At 41.2% G+C, this 17,245-nt stretch overlaps 1 protein-coding gene across 3 annotated transcripts in view; it reads right to left on the bottom strand.

The window, feature by feature from the left end:
• sik2b (salt-inducible kinase 2b) overlaps positions 1-17,245 on the bottom strand; it is a 58,482-nt gene that overhangs the window by 5,885 nt on the left and 35,352 nt on the right. For all 3 annotated transcript variants that reach the window (XM_030152824.1, XM_030152825.1, XM_030152826.1), the window contains 7 exons: positions 16,099-16,223; positions 15,693-15,816; positions 12,773-12,999; positions 11,185-11,337; positions 10,548-10,706; positions 1,837-2,068; positions 1,391-1,684 (listed from right to left, as the gene is read on the bottom strand). In XM_030152824.1, the coding sequence (XP_030008684.1) occupies positions 1,391-1,684; positions 1,837-2,068; positions 10,548-10,706; positions 11,185-11,337; positions 12,773-12,999; positions 15,693-15,816; positions 16,099-16,223 (1,314 nt within the window). The remainder of the gene's footprint in view (positions 1-1,390; positions 1,685-1,836; positions 2,069-10,547; positions 10,707-11,184; positions 11,338-12,772; positions 13,000-15,692; positions 15,817-16,098; positions 16,224-17,245) is intronic.

Below are 17,245 nucleotides of genomic sequence, written 5' to 3'. Positions count from 1 at the left end.
CAGAGCTCTTCCTCTTAACGGATGCTTCAGTGCCGTCTAAGCGTCACACTTATTCACTACGACACTTAAACATCACACTCTTTGCACCTCTTATAATACTGTCTGATCTGGCATATCCAGTCTGTCATTTAACCCACACTTGCGACCGGTTATTTTAATAATTTCTCTCACCCTGTCGGACTGATTTTCTACATACCACACAATGTGGCACATATGCAGGAAGCGATACTGGAACAAATGACCTCTTGTTTCGGTTTGGAACTGTGATTTGTTCTCATTTTCTTCATAGCCATGATCTAGGATTCACTAAGGTTCTGTAATTTTTCGTCTAAGGTCAGAGAAAATTTTACTTGAGGTTGAAAACGTTCTTGCCAAGACAAGAACAAGTGTTATTTTAAATTTGAAGAATGTAAAAAAAATTCATAAATAGCCTATCATATATCTAATTAAATTCAATGATGATAGTTTTTTGGGAAATTACAATCATTCATTTATTAGATTTTAGATTTCGGGGCCACTGATCCCAATTAAAAAAAATGCTTGGGTGATATTTCGAGCTCTGAATCTCTCCGTCAGGGAGTCAGAAATTGATGCACCTGGAGCATCATCGCTGTCAAGTGGCATTTACAGAATCACAGATGCTCTGCCACCGGGAGCTTTTTCACATTTCCTGTAATGCCAGGAACGATGCCCTGGGAAAAAACCCAATCACATTTCCTTCCTTTGTTTATATTTTTTTTCAACAGTATATCACTTTCACTACTGATGAAATTTGTCTTTTATAGTTTTGTTGTAGCATTTCCTGGGCATGTGCCAGAGTTTCATTTCATTTTTTTCATTTATTTATTTGTATCAGACATGTAAATAGTTACAGTCCATAGAGTATTTCCACATGGAAATGCACAGCCTCACGCCTCCAACTGACGATCAAGTGGGATTCATCATTCAGTTACTGCACATTTGGATGGTTTTGCTTACTATTTCTCTAACAGAAAATAAGTTGAGGCCCACTGTTATTTCGCAGACTCTCAAGAGCAAGAACTGGATGCATCTGGTGGTATTTTTATTATAATATGTAAACTACAGAAACAAAATAAGGTGTCAAAAGGTCTTGTGACTCTAGTGCTTTAAGGTCTGTTTGTCCTGGCTGGTGAGAAGCCCAAGCATCTTTCTATTGATCTTTGAAAATGCAGTGTCACACCACACAGTGAGACTCTGTTAGGACGCTAGAAGGCTCTCTGCATAATCAGGTCAACCCTCAAATGGGGTGGCTGGGTTTCTCCATGAACATTCTTAACCCTTTAAGCAGCCTGAGTGCATACAGAGGACAGGGGTCCAGAAACGAGAACGAAAACATAAGTAGAAATCAATGAACAATGGTGTTTCAGACCTTGAGTGAGTGAGGTGTCTGAGGCACGGCGTCCTTCTCTGAAGCTGATCGGGGAGCGGTTGTGCGCCTCCCTGTGCTGGGAAGTCAGAGCGGCCATTGCTGGATTGGCGGGCCGGGCGCTTAGGAAGGGCGATGGGGTGACTCCGGGGGTAGAGCTGGTAGCTGGGACCACTTCACTGAGACATGGGGGGTCCTCCAACAGACCAAGGTCACTGTGCATGGAGCCCATATCGTAGCCCATGTCCGAGTCCATACTGCCCATGGAGGGGTTGTGGCCTAGAGGGAATAATTTACCTGTGGGGGGAAAAAATGTGTATTTGATGAGCAGTAAGTGAAGAACTAAGCATTAAATCCTAAACATTTTGAAGATGTATAAAATCACACTTCTCAGGACTTAAATTCACATGACCAAATTCAGATTAATAGGGATATCAGCTGAGCTGCACCTTGGTTTGAAGGCCCTGGCTGGTTTGTGACCTCAGACAGGGTGTGTCTCCGCTGGCCGAAACGAGCCGTCTGGTAGGCTGAGAGCAGGTGGGGTGGGTCGTCCTCTGTGTCGGGCTCCTCTGTCTCAATGCCCTCATCGATTGACGTCTCCATCATGTTGCTAGGTGATGAGGTGGAGGACTTGCGCAGGACAGTGGTGGGAGGCAGGGGGTCTAGCAGGCAGCCATTCACCTTGAGTGAGGGGAAAGAAATGAAACCATACAATAATTTAGCATTCAGTGTTGACATTTTTAAAGAAAATGGTACTGGTTACAGCTTTATATATTCCCTCCATTCACTGGTCTACTGGTGTGTGTGCCAATGCATTTATTTTATCCTTTATATAACCAGAAAGGAGACTACAAATCTGTCCAAAATGGGCAGTTTCAGACAAGGTTGGAGCCACATGAACACACACAAACATCATATAAATGACAGTATATTAAAAATGTAACAAATGTTCCTCAAAAGCTGTCAATATACAAGTGAACCAGGCAAGTTGACTCCATCTCAAAGTAATTTTAAGTCACTTCATGATACCAGGATCTAAAGTTTCAGGCCATTTAGCAGATTGATCCTAGCAGAGGAAGCAGCATTCTCGCTTTGTATAGTCAAAGGTCTGTGATACTGACCTTCGAAAACCCAAATTCAGATGGATAGAGCAAATCCTGGGAATGCATACGTACTTTATGATCTCATGGTTTTTTGAAATAAGTCAACCTGAACATATGATGGAAGCAGATCTAAGATAGACTTATTTGTAAGAGCATTTAGACATTTTAGCCTATGGGGGGACAAGGCAGACCCTCTAACCTGAGAATACAGTACAGAATACAATGAACAACGTTACATGAGGGCTTTAAAATGTGTAATAAACCTCTATGATCCATGGTAGACAGTGTTCTGAGCATGTACACTTTGTGAAGATACATGCTTGTGCATCATATCCCTGTGGTCTAGCGCAGACATGAATGTCTCTTTTTGGCCTTCAAAGAAAGACAGGACTTGATTCAAAAATAGACTGTTTCAGTTTCACTCCATTTACTTCCTGCTAAATATGAGGTGTAAAGGAGAGAGAGTCATTATTAAAATACCTACATGTCTTCATTAACAGATAGCAGCATTGGTGTTCCCTGGTCAAGGCCTTATGTGCTAGTCGGCACAAAGAGGATAAATGTAAGTGTAATATAGTCTACTAGCGCGTTGACCTGTGGGGAACCACGCGTTCTAGATGTGGTAGTTTTTATGCTGGGGAGAACTTCCTTTCATGTCATGCAGCATGGCACTGCACTTCCCGTCAACAGTCATGGACTGAGGCACTCCTGTCTTTTGGGGCATTCCATTATACATATTTTGGCTGGGGGCGGGGTGACACTCTATGTGTTAGGGTTAGGGGAAAACTGGATTATGATACTGCGCCGACAAGTACCCGCATCAAACACATCAGTGACACAGGACGTAACCCTGCTGAAATGCCCCAAAAATAGTCCCCATGGACTGAAGGTAGTAAATGCATTGTTCCCGATTTTAACTTCGTTTCGCATCATGCTGCGTGGTACTGCACTTCCAGTCATTCATCAAGGGCAGAGAAACGAGATTGTAAGGCTATTGTATTCCAAAAAGGCTAATATCTCCCAAAATATTGGTCCTCTCAACTTGCCAAGATATTTAATGTGGAGATGGGACTATTCCTCAACTGCAGGTACCAAATTGTCCAGGTCAAAACGTCTCAATTTCTCAGAACTATGCAGATACACACCCACACACCCACACACCCACACACACACACACATAGAGGCTCTGAGACCTATTATGATATAGATTATGATATAGATATTGAAATAGGTCCCTGGTCTAAGAACCATGAAACATAGTGATGGACTGCTTTGACTTTGCTTCAGAAACTAAATGAGTTTTGTATTATTTTTTTTATTTAAAAAGACTATTAAATCATAAAGTTATGCTGCAGAGTGTTAAAAGCATGTTGTAGCTGGGACAGAGCCTGCATGCAGGCCTGGCTGTTGGTGTAGAGGTGGAGAGCAGGGATAAAGGAATGCAGGGCCAGGAAGTTAGCGTGGACAAAGTGCTGTGTGACTGGCACATACAAACAGAGAGAAATAAATTCACACGCAGTCACACAAACACAGACAAAGATCATCTGCATGAGTTGCCGCAGTAACCGGAAAGCCTGGTGTCGGTCTGGGGAGAGCAACTTTGCCCAATTCCCCATCTGCTTTCTGTAGTGCACTGGGATAGGAATGCTGTTACTCAACACATACTCACTCTGAGTACAAGGAAAGAAAGCAACATTGGGAAATAGGCAAAAAGGGGGTGGGGGTCATAAAGGGAAGTTGATAATCAAACAGTAAAAATGAGTGGCAGAGGCAAGGGAGGCAAACCTTGACCCTCATGTTACACTCAGTCGTTCCTTGTCCTTATCCGTCACTGAACCCTCCGGGGTATAAACCAAATGGCCTCAAATGGTCGAACACCATATGCCTCCAAGTTTGGGCAAAATTGGGTTCGCCTCACTTACAACGGGAATGAAGAACCACCAAACAGAGACTATGTCGGTGAGGTTCTATTACTTGACTCATGTTGGATTGATGTGAAAGACGTTTATTCTCTCATCGCACTTCCCAACAAAAAAGACTTTGAGCTATGCTTTTTCCACGAAGCTCCGCTGAGGCGCTTCTTGGAAGTACAAGCTTCAAAAAGTAATGATCCTAAATGGAGAGACTGGTCTGTCGAATCCTCTGTCCAAACTGATGTTATATCTGTGGTAGTTAAGTTCTGGACAGGACGAGTTCCAGATGAGGACATTGATTTGTATTTAAGAAGATTCTGTGACATTTTACACACAGTGAAACCTGTAGATAAGCTTGGGATCTGGTACGGAGTCCGAAAATATAAAGTACGGCTCCACAAAAATGCTAATGGACATTTTATCCAGATCCCAAATTCAATTTCTTTGGGCCCGTATAATGGCAGAATCATTTACCCAGGACAATCAAACACCTGCTTCATATGCCAATCAACTGACCACCAGGTGAAAGACTGCACTCAAGTGAAATGCTGGAGGTGTGGCCACCTGGGACACAAAGCCAAAGACTGCAGCTCAGAGGGCCGGTGTAGTTTGTGTGGTGTGGACGGGCACACCTTTTTCACCTGTCCAGACTCATATGCAAACAAAACACGGTCCCAACAAAATCCAGTCCTCCAACGTCAACCTTCCAGCTCCGCGACCATTCAGCAGCAGATAGATCCAAGAGCTAAGGGTTTCTCCGACCATCAGCATACGTCCGGCACCAGACCTAAGGAACAACGGCACCATTCCATCCCCGGGCACAGAATCCATCAGCCGCCGCCTGGTATCAGATCAGCCGACCAACAGCGTCCGTCGAAGCCGGAGATCCAGCCCCGTTCGTCCGGCTCCAAGCCAGAGATCCAGCCCCGTCCGTCCAGCTCCAGATCCGTGGTACAGCAGTCCTCCATTACAAAGCCTGCGGTCCAGCAGTCTTCGCCCGGCTCCAGTCCTGATGAGCATCAGTGCACACCAACTTCCATCTCTGCGGATCAGCACCCACCCCCCGGGCCATCGGCAGACCATCACACTTCATCTCACCCCCCCAACAGTGATCCCTTTAATCAGACAGGTGAGAGTAATTTAAGCATAGATAGTAACAGTACGACTTCTGAAAGTAGTGATGATATCACTCATTTTGAAAGCATAAGTGAGAGTCAAAGCTCAGCATCTAATACAGATAGGATTACACCAGGTCAGCGGGCCACAAGCACCCCCATCTCTCCTCCTTATGAGGAGAATTTACCATCACGTAAGAACTCGGGGTCCGGCTCCTTTTCACCCACCCCAGAGTTTCCTGTTCCAAGCTCATGTGAGTTAGAGATCCCCTTTGAAGTAGTTAAAAGGAAAAGACGATCCCGCTCCTCTCCTCCACGGGAGGGGAAACGGTATAATGATAAGCCCTCTCCTCAACTCTCCCCTCCTTAATGGGGCTCCTCAAAGTGGCCACTCTGAATGTTAGAGGTGTTAAATCCACTGAAAACAGAATACAGAAGATTGGATATTTGTTGAACTCTGACATAGACATTGCGTGTATTCAAGAGCTAAGGCTCACTACAAGTGATGACGTTGATAAAGTGTGCAATATGTGGACTAAGGGTAAATGTATAATATCAATTGGGGAAGATAAGGCTGATGGGGTTGGGATTTTCTTCAGAACTCATGATATTGTCATCATTAGAAGAAGGGACATAATACCTGGTAGACTTTTAATGATTGATTGTTTGTACCAAGGTGACAAATATAGAATAATTAACGTTTATACAGCTCCTGAAGCACGAAAAAAAACAAAATTATTCAAAAGGCTCAGAGAATTGCTGATGGTAGGATATAAAGTCATCTTAAGTGGAGATTTTAATACAGTCACAGCAGAAAACGATCGCTATAGCACTGCACCATTTCGCCTTACAACAGAAGGTAAACATCTAAAACTTATTAATGAAGAAGCCAAACTGATCGACACCTGCCGATCAATTAATCCCTTTGGGCTGGAATTCACTAGATTTGATTCCAAATCTAAAACCCGCATTGATAGGATCTACGTATCTTCTCACTTTAAAGTGATACAGTATTCAACAATATTGAATGATTTTTCTGACCACTTATTAGTTAAAACAACCTTGTCTTCTAGTGAACCCGCCCATAGAGGGTACTGGAAACTTAATACACAATGTCTAAAAAATAAAGAATTGCTAACAGAATTAAAACATGAAATCCGAAAGGTGATACAATTACAATGTATCACAAACTCGTATACCAAATTATGGGAAACATTAAAACATAGAGTCAAGGATTTCTTTAAATTCAAATGTAGAGAACTAAATAAAAGAAAAAATTTGGAATATAACATCATGGTCAAACAATATATCACTTTAAAACAGAAAGAACACAGAACTAACATTGAAGAAGATCTTATGGGTGACCTAAAGGTCCTAATAGATAAGTTGAATAGCGAAATGTCATTTAATATTTGTAAAGATACTGAGATAAATGAAAAAGGAAACGTATCACATATTATCACCTCTGCACAAAAACAAATTCAGAGTAAAACTATACAATCAATAAAGAAACCGGATGGTCAAACATCAAATACTGACAAAGATATTAGAGAAACTATTAGAGAACACTGTGTGAACTCGTATAAAAAAAACGACATAGATAGGAGTTGTACGAAAACTCTTTTAGACTCCATTCGAGACTCTACTCCAATAAATTGTGACTCCCTAAAAGGAGAAATTAAAAGAGAAGAAGTGGTTCAGGCCATTCACCAGTTAAATGTAGGTAAAAGTCCTGGACCTGATGGACTCCCCACAGAGTTTTATCAGCTAAATATAGAAGAAGTTTTACATCTACTTACCTCTATGTTAAACGAAGGTTTAAATAAAGGGGTCATGGCAGATTCATTTTATGAAGGAGTTTTAAACTTGCTGTACAAAAAAGGTGACCGTTCATGCATCGATAATTATAGGCACTTAACATTAATGAACACCGACTATAAGATTCTGGCAAAAATTATCAATAATCGGTTAAGTAGTGTTTTAGAAAAAATTATCGTAAAAGAACAGACCTGCGCAGTCAAAGGTCGATATATGTGGGATAATTTGAGCACATTAAGAGAACTGTCATATTCAGGCCAAAAGGATTTCTTTATTGTCGGTTTAGACCAAAAGAAGGCTTTCGATTATATTTCACGTGACTATCTTTGGGCTGCAATGGAGGCATATGGTCTTCCTAAAAGTTTTATCGACATGGTTAAATGTTTATATATGAAGTCATCCGTAAAGATAAATGTCAATGGTGTTTTAACAAAATCTTTCCAGGTGGAGAGAGGGGTGAAGCAGGGATGTCCTCTCAGCTCTGCTCTTTATGTTTTAGCAATCAGCCCATTAATAAAATCAATTAATTCAGACATAAAAATAACAGGCATACCTCTCGGCCAATCCTGTTTAGTCAAATCAATAGCTTATGCAGATGACATCACTGTCGTAATTAAAAACCAGGTGGAGATGGATGTTCTAACTAATCATCTTAATATGTATGAAATGGCTTCAGGAGCTGTCCTAAACCATAGCAAAACAGAGGGAGTTTGGATCGGAGATGCAATAGATAAACCCAACCTAAATATTCAAACTAAAGATGAAATTAAAATCCTCGGAATCTCATTTGGAAATAACAACTGTGGGGAAAGAAATTGGGAACAAAAATTCACCTCGACTAAGGAAGAAGTTAACAGATGGCAGAACAAGAATACAAATTATAAAAGTAGAATTAACATTGTGAAAACTCATATCCTTTCCAAACTCCTCTTTTTAGCTAACATTTTTCCTCCAACTGACAAAATGATAACGCGGTTGAACAAACAGTGTGTAAATCTGATCTGGGGAACCACCAGAGAGGTCACTAAAAGAATACTATTGTTTAAAAATAAAGAACTCGGTGGACTCGGTGCAATAGATCTCGGTCTCAAATTAAATATTGCCTTTATTAAGAATGTCTCAATGAGTATGTCACGGAAGTCAATATGGATCTATGACCTGTCCACCTGGGAGAAAAAAAAAGGCAGGGCAAGGAAAGGACCTTATTACAAAATCATATATGGTGACATAAAAGAAAAGTATAAACATTTAAATATCGACTGGGTTAAGGGGACTTCTAGAGGGATCTATAAATGTATAAGCGATTTTAGCTATGGTGGATTGGTGGATTACAAACATGTAAAGGAAAACGAGAAGAAGACTGTCATTAAAAATATAAAGGACAAATCTATTTCTGAGAATTACAGAGATATCCGCTGGCTTATTTCTGTAAGTAGACTTCCAGCTAGAGCTCTGGTATCCTGGAGCTGTTATGTCACAACAAAAAAATGTCCGATGATAAACTGTGGAAATGACGAAACTCAAGAACACGTACTTATTGACTGCTATAGAGCGCAAGCTGTTTGGACTTTTTTTAAAAACATTGGCCTGAGCTGCCCTATAAACTATCGCTCAGTCATGTACGGACTTCTAGAGGAATCAACATCAACAAACAAACATAGACTCTTCCAGTTAATCATCTACATTGTAACAGTCAAGCTCTGGAAAACAAGATGTTTAACAGTCATTAATCAGAATCTCATAGATAGTAAAACAGTGATTAAACAAACATTGACTGAACTACGCAGAAGAAGAACCCTGGACAAACAGCACTCCTTTCCATGGAACATAATAGACTTGTAAGTCAGTCTTCACATTGAAAGAAAAGGAAAAAAAAAAAAAAAAGAAGGGACAAAAAAGAAAAAAAACATGTATGCATGTTTTAAGAATGTGTGCCTTGTTAACATGTATATGTATGTATGTTTTTTTTTTTTTTTTTTTTTTTTTTTTTTTTAAAGGTGTTAATGTGTATAAAAAAGGCTTTTTTTTTTTTTTTTTTTTTTTTTTTTTTTTATATAGATAAAGAGCAGTTTTATAAGAGAACGTATTTATGGGTGGCTAATCAACTGTGTTAAGTATAGGGACATATGTCTGTGCCTGTATTCTTTTGAAAATTTCAATAAAGAATTTAAAAAAAAAAAAAATAAATAAAGGGAGAGAGAGGGAGAGAGAGAGAGAGAGCGAGAGAGAGAAAGAGAGAGAAGTACGGGGAGAATAAGTGGGGTGGAAAGGGAAAAATGCACAAGAACAAAAAAAAAAAAAAAGATGAGCTGTTGGCTGATGGGTGGGAAGTTACAGCGGTAAGATGGCTGGGGCAACGCAGCAGCTTCCTGTCCATGTGTGTTCACTCAGTTTTGCATTAGGTCACATCATCATCACAGGACCGCTTACATAACCAGGCTCCATTCACACAGATAACAACGTCTCTGTCTGCTCTGCTTACCACACACACACACACACACATACACATAGTGCACACACACGCGCACAAAAGAAAATGCACACACCATCTTTTACTGGAGCCAGAAGAGGGGGCGGGACAGAAAATACATCTTAAAAAGAGCAATACAACATACATGTGTATATGTGTGTGTTTGTTTGTGTATTTGTTTGTAGCCCTGCAGGAGTGCGAGGCCGTCAGCTCAGACCGCTGGTGTCTGCGTTCTTTAATAGTTGGGCCATCTCAACAACAAGCCTGGAGGAAAAGGTCGCAGGTTGGCACGGATAAACAGAAAGAGGGATATCACAGTATCTGTATATGTGTGTGTGTGTTTGTATGTGTGTGCGTGTGTTGGCATGCTCGCCTAAAATGTGTATGTGTCTGTCTCGGAGCTGTGCAGGACTGGCAGCTGTCCTGTCTGATGTGAGTGTTGGCTGAGTGCTTACATAAGAGAACAAGTCAGCCGCACTCTGGAAGGTTGACGGAGAAAACCAACACTCAGAACCTCAGAGGAGGCTAGAGTGCACATACACAATCACACACACATGCATTTCTGATTCACGGCAAGTGGGTATGGTTATCAAAGAGAATCAGCGTCAAGCTCATCGTGATCTTTTTACTTGTACGACCTTGTAACGGGGATAATAATTTATGTCCGTTACATGAGGGTAAAATTAAAAAAGCACAAACAGTAAACATCCATGTCCCTGCAGTTGCTGGTGTTGGACCTACTTTGGGTGTGTTGACGTCCTCTACCATGAAATTCTGCTCCAGGGGACAGGCAGTCTGTGGGAAGGTGAAAGCATCGGAAGAGGCTTGGGGCACAGCAGGGGAGCGCAGCAGACGAACGCCCTGAGGGAGCAAACCCACCTGGGCTGAACTGCTGGACGACTGCAGAGAGTACAAAAAAAAATAGAAAAGAGTGAGTCTTTGACATTACATCAAAAAACCCCTCTCCAGTTCAGGTCCAGTACTTAACAAGATCCCTGATGATAATACATTTACAACAGTTCTGAGACGCACACAATTTGACTTTATAATCCGCGGTAAGCAGCAAGAAAATAAAAGCAGACCTGAGACGGGAAGGGGGGGGGGGGATTACAAGAGAAACAGTCCAATGTCGGTAAGAAGAGAGTGGGCAAAGAAAGAAAATAATGAATAATGTAACTCAGGAGATGCATTTAGATCAAGGCTGAGCAAAGACCGAGCGAAGACAGAACCAGGTAGGATAAATGAATGAAGGGGTCATGTCTGTCTGTTTGTTCTGGCTGCAGGTGTGAATAACAGAGCTTTGATCAGAAAGGCGTGAATGGTAATGTCTGTGCATGTTATTCAGATCCCTGTTCTTGCTGTGACGCTTCGTGGTTACCTTGACGACGGTCTGTTCAGCAATGGTGCTGGGCCTTCGTTGGCGGGCGTCGAGCCTCTGTTCGACGGGGAAGCTGCAGCGATGGGCCTTGAGCCGCTCCACCAGCAAGTAGTAGATAGCAGCAAAGTGGTTGTAGCTTTTGTTCTGCAGAGACTGTGGAACGACAGACAATATAAACAAGTAGAATGGAAGTTAGTACTAAGGAAAACCTGCCATTTTTGTAGCTCCACTTTGACAGCTTTTAGAGATTATTCCTTAATTATCTCTGTATAAAATGAGCTTATTGCTGCAGCTTTAGAACAAAACGTAGATTAAAAACCAGCATCAATAAAATATTTTAAAGAGAAATGACATGTATAGAATAGACAATAACAGGTTACAGCTAATTCATGAAAAGCTTAAAAAACTCAACTGGACAAAAGCAGGGGTTGAATTTTCCAAGTAGACACTGATGGGTGGATTTTCAAGCTTACTGTGTTTAAATATTTTATATTTCTTTTAACAATTTGGGTTTTCTCAGCTTGTATCAGTGTGATCAGACTCTTAAAATACACTGGGATTCCAAAATGATGACCTGATAAATAATCCTACATTTCGACCTCCGCCAAGGAGGCAAATTACTCAAAACTGACAATTAAGAGGCAGGAAACAATCAAGCCAAACTGGTTTTAATTCCATTGTACGATATCCTAATAGTTGGAATAAATCTGTGTCAGACTGAGTAGGGTACTGACAGATACCAAACCGACAGGGTGCATAATCTGCAGGTCAAATTTACATATTTTGGGTCAGAAAAGCTTTTCTATAGCATTTCCATCTCAATTATGTTTTTTTTTTCTCCAACCCATGTAAACAATGTTACAGATCAGAATGCATTTTCATCCTCCACACTTTTTCTGAGTTTATTTTCTATTCTTCCACCAGTGGATGATCACTGGCCTGATTATTGTGTTCACTATGTGCTACTTTTCATTCATTAATCATGCCCTAAATATTGCTAACCCAAATCACACACAAAGATACCATATACATACATTCTAAATTTTGTTTCCATTATAGTAAAGTTAAATCAATTTCATGTAAATAGTTCAATATCACAAACCACACATTTGCCTCTAGACTTTATAACCTGTACAATTTGGAACATCCTCTGTCCTTCAACCCACTGTAGCAGTTCACATTTTTCAGAATACTGCCGTTCAAGCTATTATGAGGAAATACCTTAAGTGTGAACTACAATTCCCACATAGTAATGTGCTTTTGAGTTCTGTCAAACTCTTAAGGATGGTACAGTTTTATACAGACCTGTGCACCTCCTAGGAATACAGATCCTTCTTTTTCACCACTGGAACACATTTTTTGCTCTAAATTTTTGCATTTGTGCTGCCTATTTATTGATGAGCTTTACAGCAGAAACTGAAGTCAGCCATACACCACTCACTTTATCCCACGACTGTTGGGGTAGTGGATTACATGGTGCATGGATGTGAACAAAGCACAGCAGCAATGCAGGAAGTCGTCTACCACTGATATTATGTTATATATATTCCTCTAGATCAGACTGTCAAATATAAAGCTGAGGCCTCACCTCTATAGTTTTGTGCTGGTCAATGCCGAGGCTGTGCATCAGGCGAAGGACCTGTTCACTGTATTCTCCCACCCCCACCTCGCCTTCTGCAGATGCAGACTGTTGGTACAGGACAGGCCTCTGCACTGGAACGTCCAGAGCCATCCATTTGTGCTCCTTAATCTGGGCCACAGACAAGCGTTTTGACGGGTCTAGGACCAACATCCTGCGGATCAGGTGCTCACAGTCTGGGAGGGGGAGAAAGACAGATTATAAAGGATGTGACAAGGTTTATAACCTCCATATTTAATAATAACACTTTCAAAAAGGAAGAGGTTTTGATATGTTCCTTAATGCTGAACCCTTCTTGTATAAGTTAAGAGGAAGCATATCAAGCCGCAAAGCGCCATGTCCTCTTCAAAGCTGCCAAAATGAAGTGGGGCAGAAGTAACACGAAGGACATTAAAATCCTCTAAATTCTTTTCTTAGTTTCTTGTGCCGTCACTTCTCGACAGACCTCTTTTCTACTTTGCTCCCCACCTAATGAGAACTCCTCACCTCTAGTTAGTGGCTAGATTAGTTTGACGTCAGACACAGCTGGGTTCTTAACAGGATTACAGTTCCCTTGGCTGTGGTGCTTTGGCCTGCATGCACCCCTACTGCCTCCACTGCATTCCTGTCTGCCACACGGCATCCTTATCCATTACCCTGCTGCTAAGATGGTAAAGTAAAACAGGTGTGTTCTCAGCCAATTAAACCTCAAGTTGCTCATACTTTCCTTGATCTTTAATGCTTTTTGGGTTGGCGTTTGAAGTACTTTAAGTCCAACTAAAATTAAATACCTTAAAAAAAAATACTCAGAATAAAACATAACAGCTGTGAGGTAGTTTTGAAGACCACTTTGCTTACACCTGATATAAGCATTCCTTCTTTTGAATCTTAAGTTGTAGGAAATATACTTGTGGTAGACATATTGGTTACAAGTGAATAAAGTGTAAATTTAGTAGTTTTGACAGAATAGGGATTTTCCTTATATGTAGTAAATCTTTTGCAGGTTTTATAGTTAGATATCCTATCTTCTGCTACAGGGTTGAGAAGAAAAACAGTTCAGACCTAAGGATCTGGCTGCCAACTTTAACTCCCTGCTGCACATTCTTTTGGTTGCCCCGCTGATCTACTAACGTCTGCTTGCATCAAATGTTTTTTATCTCTTGCCTGGCAGTTCAGCCAACCCCTTTACCTCATACTGTGGCATCTTAGCAACATGTACAACCTGCTTTAAATACAGACCAATTAAAACACAATTCAGCTCAGTTTGTTTAACTAAACATACTTATTCTCCATTGGTTGCAACTGTCATCGTGGTACCAACTGAACCTCAGTGTATTGTTTTTTAAAGCTCATAACCACCAGGGAGGGTTTGACTATGCAAGGGCCAAATGCATGACTATATAGCTGGCTGATTGATTGACACACTGTTTTAGCCAGTTCATTATACCACAATGACTCAACCACAGAAACATTTCCAGTTAACACTTGCAAGTCCCAAGTGGTGTAGAGTTGCACCAAGACCTCCAGTGAAGAAGAGACAAGAACTGTACTCTGTTTGGAAAGACACTGAGGCAGGTTTGTTGTAGTTTTCCATTATTCTCATGAGAATACAGACACAGGAACCAAACAAAACAGATTATAAACTATAAAAAGCATCGAAATGGAGCAATTTTTTATTTTAATTGAAAAATGTTACCCTGTCTTGTTTCATAACATGCTGTGATTGGTGGGCAACACAAAATGGAACAAAAACCATCCTCAACTATGTTTAAAAAAATCCAAACAGTTAAATTGTGCATACATTCACAAACTCTTCTGGCTTTTTTCTGTTTTATATCATTACTTCTTTTCAAAACAAGCTGTTTTCAAGCATCATGCTGGGCTTGAGATGAGGTTATATGATTCACACTGTGAAGATGTTACAGTGAGAGTTGCTGTGTGGTGCTAGGCTGTGCTGTGCACCACAGCGTTGGCCGGTGAGAGGAACAGGCAGAGAGAAGATGGACTGTTTCTGTATGAAGGAAACGGCACACTCTGTTCTCCTTGTTCAGGGAACAGGGGCTGGACTTGGGGGTGGGGAGGCGAGATTGAATGTCAGTCTGGCCACAGGAGCTGACATTACACTCCTACATTCCCCTTAGGTCTTAATTGTTTCAAGGTCCTGAACAAAACAAAAAACTCTCCCCACACCCCCTGTGGAGAAATCGCCACAGATGGGATACAGAGAAACAGATAGGATCAGAGACTGACGGACGATGTCTCACAGAGAGACAGACGGAATGAGTCACACAGACATACAGAGAGACAGGCTGCTGGAAGGCTTCACTGGCTCTTCCCCAGGTTACATAAACAGCTGCAGCTCTGGACTTAATCTGCAGCTTGCTAGCATAGCCACTAACAGCAGGGCTGCAGTGAGACAGTTCGCCAACCTGACTCACTTTGAAGACGGCATTATGGTGTTTAATTAGTCTCAAAACCTGCGCACACAAAAACCAGGCGCATGCACACCAAGTGGAAATCCTCCCATTGCAAGAACGTTCTTCCACTTGCAGATCCTACTGTGTGAGCTTGAATCACGTCTGGCTATTATGTGCGTGACTTTTGAGACTAATTAAACGTCATACTTATACATTACAGATGACAATGACGGAGAGTTTCCTACCGTTTCCCCTTCAAAACAGTAAAATGTTCTCATTAAAGAAATGGTTCCATGACTGGCTGCCACAAGTGTGTCTGCCAATGAACATTTAACAGTAAGGGGTCTCTAATACAAAAGCATGAGTTGTTTAGTACTTCAGCGCTGCCCTTCACAGGCAATCATATGCCATGTTTGTGAATACGAGTAATGATGATATTTGCATTATATGAGGATATGATGGTCTCCTCTCACCTTCTGTCATGAAGTAGGGGATGCGAAACCTTCCTTCTAGGACCCTCTGTCGGAGCACAGGAAGAGTGGGCCCATCAAAGGGCAATGCACCGCACACCAGAACATACAGCACCACCCCCATACTCTGAAAAAAAATAAGATGCAAAGAGAAAAGTCAGGGCTTGGGGCCATAACCACATCTGCATCAATCAGAGCGTCAGGGTCTAAATAAAGCTAAGGTTGTTGTTTTCAGTCACAAATATGCATAGTGGTAAAGATATGACATAAAAATATAGTGAATATCTGTGATCTACACAATCTCATCCTGTGAAATGAGTGAAAGAAAGTCCAGAGTTTCTAGTATTTAAACTTCTGTGAATGCAATTAATATACGAGTGGAAAGAAATCCTGGGTAAGAAAGCCTTACCCAGATGTCCAGCTGTGGGCCCTCATACTGTTGGCCCTCGAAGACTTCAGGAGCAGCGTATGGCGGGCTGCCGCACCACGTGGCCAGAGGCTCCCCAGGCTGGAAGAAGTTCCCGAATCCAAAGTCTACACAAGAGGCAAGTGTGGTTAGAAAGGAAATGTATTGCTTACTATAAACATTATAGTGTGTGAAACTGTGAAGCCGTTTCATGAATGTATGGTTTTGGACACAGTATGTGGCCGTGTGGTGTGAAACAGCTTCTGTGAAATGAGAAGTGGTGAAAAGCACATGGTGAAAAGATGAAGCTACACTAGCAGCAGCATTGATACTGTACAGGAGATCAGACTGACCCACATGGATGGTATCAGACTTGTGTTTCACTGGGGTCTGTAGGTTTTTATAATGACATAATATGGAATCCACATATTTGTACATGGAGGAAACAAGCCCACATATGAGGTAACCTCCCTTTGGGGCTGACATGAGGTCATCCAAAACTGTGCTCTGATTCGATGTGTGCAGAGTGATTAAAAGTCAGATTTAATCTTCGGGAGAAGACTGAGAAGTTGAACACACACTTGAAAAAACGCTGAGAAACCCATGTCTGCCTTTCATTAAAATCCAGATAAAAGCTATATCTGGGTTCTGCCAAATCACACGGAGCCAAATTGTGTGGCTGTGATTACTTAGCCAAGTTGGGTTTTTTCTATTATTTTGTCTCACTTTCCTTCCAGTCGGCAGATTAATTCCATCTTAATTTCACTCCAACCTTCTCCACTGAATCATCCTGTGTCCTCTTCTCAGCTTAGTTTTATTAGACTTGCTGCTGGTGTTTACGATCGGTGCTGAAATGTTTAATCCTGCATTTGCTCATCAGTGGAAAATTAATCAATGACATGAAAACTGAAACTGAAGTTCTCAGATACAAGGATTTCCTGGTTGTTGTTTCCTGAACTCTATCTTCGTAAATTAAATTCTTTTGTTTTTGGACCTGACTTGACTTCAGGCAAAACAAACCATATTAAAACACAGATGCGGCCCCCACATCAGGGTAGACTGATAAAATAATTACTATTGTACTTGAATTTTTTTCTGTATTCCCAGCTGAAAGGCTTATAAAATGTCTGTGTTTTGCTGTTTTACTTAA

This window comes from Sphaeramia orbicularis, chromosome 13, assembly GCF_902148855.1.
Source record: "Sphaeramia orbicularis chromosome 13, fSphaOr1.1, whole genome shotgun sequence".
In the NCBI taxonomy this organism is placed as follows: Eukaryota; Metazoa; Chordata; class Actinopteri; order Kurtiformes; family Apogonidae; genus Sphaeramia; species Sphaeramia orbicularis.
The sequence above is the reverse complement of the archived record's forward strand: the minus strand, read 5'-3'. Positions and strand labels throughout refer to the sequence as shown.